Here is a 7,281-nt window from a genome sequence, read left to right as displayed (position 1 = left end):
GAAAACACATTTCCACTGAATTGCTTTTGTTTTTATATATTCATTTTTCTCTACCAGGGTAATCTATAAAGCTATTGTAGTTATCATTAAAACCTTCGTTATTTTGTTATGATTATAAAAAAAAAAAAAAATTATAATTTTTGCTATAAAATTACTTTCTATGGATTCTTTCCAGCAACAAGGGAAAATTCCTCTGATAGACTGCACACTTATTGAAGATCCCAGTTCTGAAGTTTTCCTCGTTGATGAAGACAGTAAGTTTAACTTTAAAATAAAATGGAAAATAGATGGAGAAATTGGTAAGATTGCTTTCATGTCTGTCTTTCCTCATTTCATGAGGGAAATTTGTTTGTTATTTCTAGCATCTTCAGTGATTGTGGAAAGGATCTTTTCTTGACTTGGTGAGAATTTATTTTAGGTTACAGAAAGCTAAATCAATGTAAGTTTGTCTAATTTGATTAGTGTATGATAGCACAACACATCAACTTTATTCTGTTTTCTGAGTTGTGCACAAAGTTTATTTTGTAACCATGCAGTCTTATGTTCTATCACATAGCACCCTGGGCAAGTCACTTCCACTGTAACTTCAGCTTGATCAATGTTTTATGAATGGAATTAGTGTACAATTTGTAAAGGATAAAGACCCCCTTCAGTCATGAACGACCATGGAATTGCACCTAGAAAATTCCCCACTGAGGCACAAGTACAGTCAAGGTTGTTTATGGAAGATCAGCAGTCATCCATGCATACCAGCCACCTCTCGTCATGCCACTGATGTATCCAAGGTAAAGGCCAATACAGCTTGGCACCAGTGACGTCGCAACTCATTTCTACCGCTGAGTGAACTGAAGAAACATGAAATAAAGTGCCTTGCTCAAGAACACAACACACAGCCTGGTCCAGGAATCAAACTCACTTCCTCATGATTGTGAGCCTGACACTCTAACCACTGAGTTACGCACCTGCAATTAGTAGACAGAAACTACTGTGTGTTTGTGTCTACATATGCACATACACATTCTCTCTCCTATGCACACACACGAACACTCGCACACACACATATATTGGTGCAGCCATGGCTACATGGGTAAGGAGTTTGCTTCCGAACTATGTGGTTTCAGGTTCAGTCCTGCTACACATCTTGGGTAAGTGTCTTCTGCTATAGCCTCTGGCAGACCAAAATCTTGTGAGTGAATTTGGTAGATGGAAACTAAAGACCATTGTGTATATCTGCATGGAAAGTCCTTATACTTCCTTAGACAGGAGGCAATATATATGTACGATGGAACCTTCCATTGAAGATGATGTATAATTGTGCAGTTTTAGGGTACATGATTTGTTGTGCAAAGGATTTGTTTATAGTGATCAAATGTATATGCTGTACATTGGCTCCCTCCCTCTATCAAATCAACATTATCTGTGCAGGTGCACAAGTGTGTCACACATCTGATGTCGAAATGATTGCAGAGCAATGTGAAATGAAGTGTTTTGCTCAATGACATAATGTGTCACCCCATGCAGGAATCAAACCCACAATCTAGTAATCATAAGTGCAACACCCTAACTGCTAGGTCAAGTGCCTTCACATAATATCATCATCACCAACATCATTGTGTTTGATGTCTGCCTTCCATGCTGGCGTGGGTGGGACAGTTTGACAAGAGTCGTCCAGGTAGAAGCCTGCACCAGACTTCTGTAACTGTTTTGGCAGGATTTTTACAGCTGGATGCCCTTCCTAACACCAACCACTCAGCAAAGTGGACTTTGTGCTTTATTATATGGCACAAGCACAGGTGAGGTCAGTTTTGGCAAGGTTTTTACAGCTGGATGCCCTTCCAAACGCCAGCCACTTTACAGTGTGGACTGGGTGCTGATATATATATATATATATAGTTTTAGGGAAAAGAACCTAGGTTCATGAACTCATCGATGAAAATCCACTGTCACATATAGAAAAATTAATAATTAAGATAATTATATATGTAATATAATTTATAATAATAATAATTTATATTATATAATTTAATTTATATAACTTATATATATAATATATAATTTATATATTATAATATATATATAATTTATAATAATAATAGTTTATGTAATAATTATATATGTAAATGTATATATATATATTTACGTATATATTTATATATGCAAATGTATATATGTGTATTTCTGTGTATATATGTGTGTGTATTTTGTGTGTAGATATGTATATATTTATTCTTATATATATGTATGTATGTATATATATATATATATATATATATATATATATATATATATGAGGACATGTTGTGTATGTGTAGTTATTTATACTATTCTTTATATATATATATATTTATTCCACCAAGGTCGACTTTGCCTTTCATCCTTTCAGGGTCAATAAATTAAGTACCAGTTGCATACTTGGCTCAATCTAATTAACTGGACCCTCCCCCAAAATTTCATGCCTTGTGTCTCGAGTAGAAAAGAATATATATATATATATCATTATCAACATAATCACCATTTGATGTTTGTTTTCCATGCAGGCATGGGTTGGGTTGTTTTGACAGGAGCTGATGAACTGGAAGATTGCATCATACTCATCAGACTGCATTGGCATGGTTTCCTAATGCCAACCACTTTACAGAGTTTATTGGGGGGGTTTTACAGGGCACTGGCAAAGCCACCAAGTAACTTGCAAGACATGACCCACAACTGAGGAGAGAGTAGTATTGAGGGAAGTGGTCTTGTGCCAGGTGATCAGAGGTTAGAGTATGATAGAAGGACAAAAATTAGTGCCTTGCTGTAGAAGAGATACATGACTACTCCAGTTGGAAAAATAGAGAGGGAGAGAGAAAGAAGGAATGAAAGAGACAGAGCGGAGAGTGATAGAAACTAGTGAAGAAGATATGTTGGGACATATCCTCAAGTGACAGGGAGGTGACTAGAAGTGAAGTGAAACAGAGGCTTGAACAGGGTGAGTGAGTGGGAGACAGAGGAGAGGTAAATGCAGGGAGAGTGGTGAACACAGTGGAGAGGAGGTGTTTAGGAAGATGTGTACATCTACATGTGTGTGAATGTTTGTAATAAGTGTATGAGTGAATGTTTTCTTTTAAATCACTTTTAATGCAGTCAATGATTTTCAAGAAGTTTAAAACAAAGCAGTAATGAGAAATCAAAACATAAGCATAAAACATGAGATATGGCATGAAATTGGTTTTGAAATGTTTCAACAAATAATAAAGAATCAATTGATTAAGAAGACTGAAACATTATCTACAAATATGGTAATAATGTTTACCTGCAGGATTTGAAGAATATTTATATTATCAACTTAATGTGACAGTCACCTGAAGGGAATAACACTACTGTTGGTTAGACCTAGGAAGCTGCACCACTTCCTGTCGGCCTTGACACATTTCCTGTGTCCTTATGTTTACAAGAGGGAGACAAGCACCTCCACTCAGCTAAGCCTACATCCAGAGACATGTTTCTGAGTCTTTGATTGTCATCAGTCTGGAGTAGCAAAGACTCAGAAACATGTCTCTGGATGCAGGCTTAGCTGGGTGGAGGTGCTTGTCTCCCCTTTGTGAAAATAAGGACACAGGAAATGTCAAGGCCGACAGGAAGCAGTGCAATTTCCTAGGTCTAACCAACAGTTGTATTATTCCCTTCAGGGGACTGTCACATTAAGTTGACAGCATACAACTACTTCATCGTATCACTACTGCATAAATCTCTCTGAGAGATTTAGAAATGTATTATTTCTATATTTATATTAATTTGAATATTTTTTTATGGCTGGCATTTTTGTTTAAACCTCTGCTGTTATTAAGGCATTGTAAACATAATATTTTGTTTCTTTTGTTTGTTTAGCTTATTCTTTAGACTCGGTTGGCAGTTTTGGCAGTCAGTCACTTGGTCCAAATGCATTGGGAAACCAAACTGATGGAAAAGATAGACCAGATCATCATGGTCTTGAATTCCGTCTTATTATAGATTCAAAAAGTGGACCACCATTAACACTGTCCCTAGTGGCAGCAACCCCACAAGAAAAAGCTGCTTGGTGTAGTGAGATTAGTCAGGTAAGAACTACATTTTTGTTGCTATACTTAAAAAAAAAAAAAATTCTATATTCATAATGCTTTTTGAAATAATTAATTAGACGAGGTCTTATTGTGATTATATTTTTAATCTGTCATGATAAATCTTCAATTTACAAATGGAAAAAGAAAAAGACATAATCAGCATTTTTTAGATAGAATTCAAATATGTTTAGGTTAAGCAAGCATTTTCCAATCATAATAGTCTTTTGAAAACCCTTGAAATACATTCACATTCGAAAGAAAACCTACAAAAAAATTACTATTTTTAGTAAAAGTTTTCTTTCATGATTAAACAAATCTTAAAATTGTCTTTAAAAGGTTTCGCTGCACTAAATTCATCAGATATTACAAAGGAAAGTTTAAAAATTTGAGAAATTGCTTAATATCAAATTAGAATTCACCATTAAGAAACCAGTTTTACCCATAGGATTTCACTACTTCCTGCAAGTGGCAAGATTTATTACACATGCACAACATGTCTAATAAAACTATGAACTTAGAATAAACAAAAGAAACTAAAAAATTCATTTGCTTCCAATTATTAGTCTGTATATCATCATCATCATTTCATGTCCATTTTCCATGCTGGCATGGGTTAGATGGCTTTACTGGGACTGGTACCAGGCTCCTGTCTAATTTGGCTTGGTTTCTATGAATGGATGTTCTTCCTAATGCCAACCATTCCAAGAATGTAGTGGGTGCTTTTACATGTCAGCTGCACAAGTACCTTTTACATGTCACTGGTACGGGTGCCTTTTCTGTGTCACTGCCATTGGCCGCAACTAAGATTTCACTTGGTTTGACATGTCTTCTCAAGCACAGCGAATCACCAACGCTCTCAATTAATTGTCATCATCTCCATAAGATTCAATGTCTGAAGATCATGCTTCACCACCTTGTCCCATATCTTCCTGGGTCTACCTCTTTCCCATGTTCCCTCCACAGTTAGAGAGTGACACTTCTTTATGCAGCTGTCCTTATCAATATGCATCACATGACCATACCAATGCAGTCTTCTCTCTTGCAAAATCATCTGTGTATCACTATCATTCTCAGAAATTCAAGCAGCCTTTTCGAGCCCTAGCATTTTGGGCAACACCAGCTGGGAAACACAATCTACACATTAGAAATTTTACAATATCTTTTTCTATAATGCTGAATGGTGATGAGGATATAAACTGAGATAATAATTTCTCAATGCAAGTAGAAATCTGACTGTTTTTTTTTACTTAGAACTTTTTCATTTTTAATCTTCATTTTCTTAAGAATAAAAAAAAAATATTGATGTTGGTCTGAATTTCATTGTGCTATCATGGCAATTTTCACTTATTTAAGTACTGGAGTAAATGAATCAAAAACACTTGATTATCTAGGGATCAAAGAGTACCTAGTCATTGCAACCTTTCTCATCGCTATCATCCTTGTCCATCTCAATTCATTTTCTCATTTCTTAGATTCCATATTTTCAGGTCTAATCCTTTTCAGCTCTTCTTTGCTCTAGCTTTACAGCAAAATACTTCCCTCTATAAACACAGAATAATTTTTCACCTCATTATACATCATTCGTTCCATGTAGCTATGTCTCCTGTATATATTACATACCATTCTGTCCATACCAGTATAACCTTCTTTTTTGCTTATATTATATTCATTCCATACATGTATAGCTATCTCTCATGTGAATTATAGCCCATTAAATGGATCATGTTCAATGCATACCTATTTAATCACTGAAGATTTGCATTTACTGACCTCATCATTGCCATTAAGCATTATATTCATTCAGCAATCCTTATATCATACATATTTTGAATGAATATATGTGTGTGTGTTCAGAGAAATACTAAAAATATTCCTCACTACCACTTGACAACTAGCGCTGGTTTGTTTGCATCCCTGTAACTTTCAGTTTAGCAAAAGAAGAATGATTGAATAAGTACCAGGCTTTAAAAAAAATGTACTGGGGTGAATGTGCTTGACTGAACCCTTCAAGGTGGTGCCCCAGAATAGTTGTAGTCCAATGGCTGAAGCAAGTAAAAGATAGAAGATATGTATTTTTTATATGATTTAAGACGCCCAATAAATATTTTGTATGATTGTCAATGAAATATTTTATTTGTTGTTCTGTTTGCAGTGCATTGAAAATCTTCACTACAGCGACCTTCTGAACAGCTCCATGTGGGAATCTTCATCAGTGACTATGCCACAGTCAGTTAGGTACACTAAACATTGCAATAATTTGAAATTAAATTATTTTAACTCTCTTCAACTATATAAAAATTTTAAAAAAAAGGAAACAAGTTCATCTAAAGATAAATAGATAAATTTTGATGAAATTTAAAAATTAAAATATAAAACTAAAAAAAAATCTATGATATGATTAATTTTTCCTTTGTCTTATTGTTAGTATAATAGAAATAAATTTATTTAATTACATGTATCAATTCTTTCTTAGAAGTCCAAATCATTGATCTGTTCAGAATTATTTGCTACCAGAATAGGTGTCTATTTATTTCAAAGATTTTTTACAAAGATCCAATTGTCAAGAAAATAGTTGCTTTATGAGGTGATACTTCATGGTTCTGGCCTGAAGTATTGTCAGTAAGGAATCAGCCTTCCTCCTTTTGTGTTTGTTAAAAAGTATTTCACTATTATACTGGAATATATTATTAGATTTATGAGGTGGGTAGGAGAAGCATAAGGTTGAAGTGAACACATACTTCTGAATAGAACTCATCTCACCCATTCTACAGCTATAGCAGTATAGCTTTCTTAATCACTGAAGTTATCAATATTTAAGAAATGTATCTTGATATAGGTATTATAAACAAAGATTAATATGTACTAAAATAATTTACTTAATGATTCATATTAGTGATTCCTGTTAACTTTTGTCATCTTTAGACGCTCAAGGGGTCATGTTAATTTGTAATATATTGATAACTAAATATTTTCATGGTTATAAATTTGTTGATTTAAATTATTGCAAAATATATATCAGTCTATGGTCATTTTATCATTAATAAACCAAGAGGAATAATGGTTTGTTTTGAATAGGCACAATCCCCTGTTCTGTAGGAGTGGAGTATAGATGACTGAAGTGATCCAGTATTTACTGAGACAAAGAAAAAGAAATAAATAAATAAATAAAGCCAAATGCACAAATATTTAGGGATTAGCAAAA

The 7,281-nt window shown here is 34.1% G+C and overlaps 1 protein-coding gene across 4 annotated transcripts in view; it reads left to right on the top strand.

Annotated features, from left to right (window-relative positions):
- LOC106876029 (ras-specific guanine nucleotide-releasing factor 2) overlaps window positions 1-7,281 on the top strand; it is a 563,899-nt gene that overhangs the window by 500,698 nt on the left and 55,920 nt on the right. For all 4 annotated transcript variants that reach the window (XR_008266647.1, XM_052976037.1, XM_014924405.2 and 1 more), the window contains 3 exons: window positions 176-254; window positions 3,868-4,076; window positions 6,232-6,314. Coding sequence is in view for 3 of the 4 variants with exons in the window: in XM_052976037.1 (XP_052831997.1) it covers window positions 176-254; window positions 3,868-4,076; window positions 6,232-6,314 (371 nt within the window). In the remaining variant the exon portion in view is untranslated. The remainder of the gene's footprint in view (window positions 1-175; window positions 255-3,867; window positions 4,077-6,231; window positions 6,315-7,281) is intronic.

Source organism: Octopus bimaculoides, chromosome 2 (assembly GCF_001194135.2).
Source record: "Octopus bimaculoides isolate UCB-OBI-ISO-001 chromosome 2, ASM119413v2, whole genome shotgun sequence".
In the NCBI taxonomy this organism is placed as follows: Eukaryota; Metazoa; Mollusca; class Cephalopoda; order Octopoda; family Octopodidae; genus Octopus; species Octopus bimaculoides.
The sequence above is the reverse complement of the archived record's forward strand: the minus strand, read 5'-3'. Positions and strand labels throughout refer to the sequence as shown.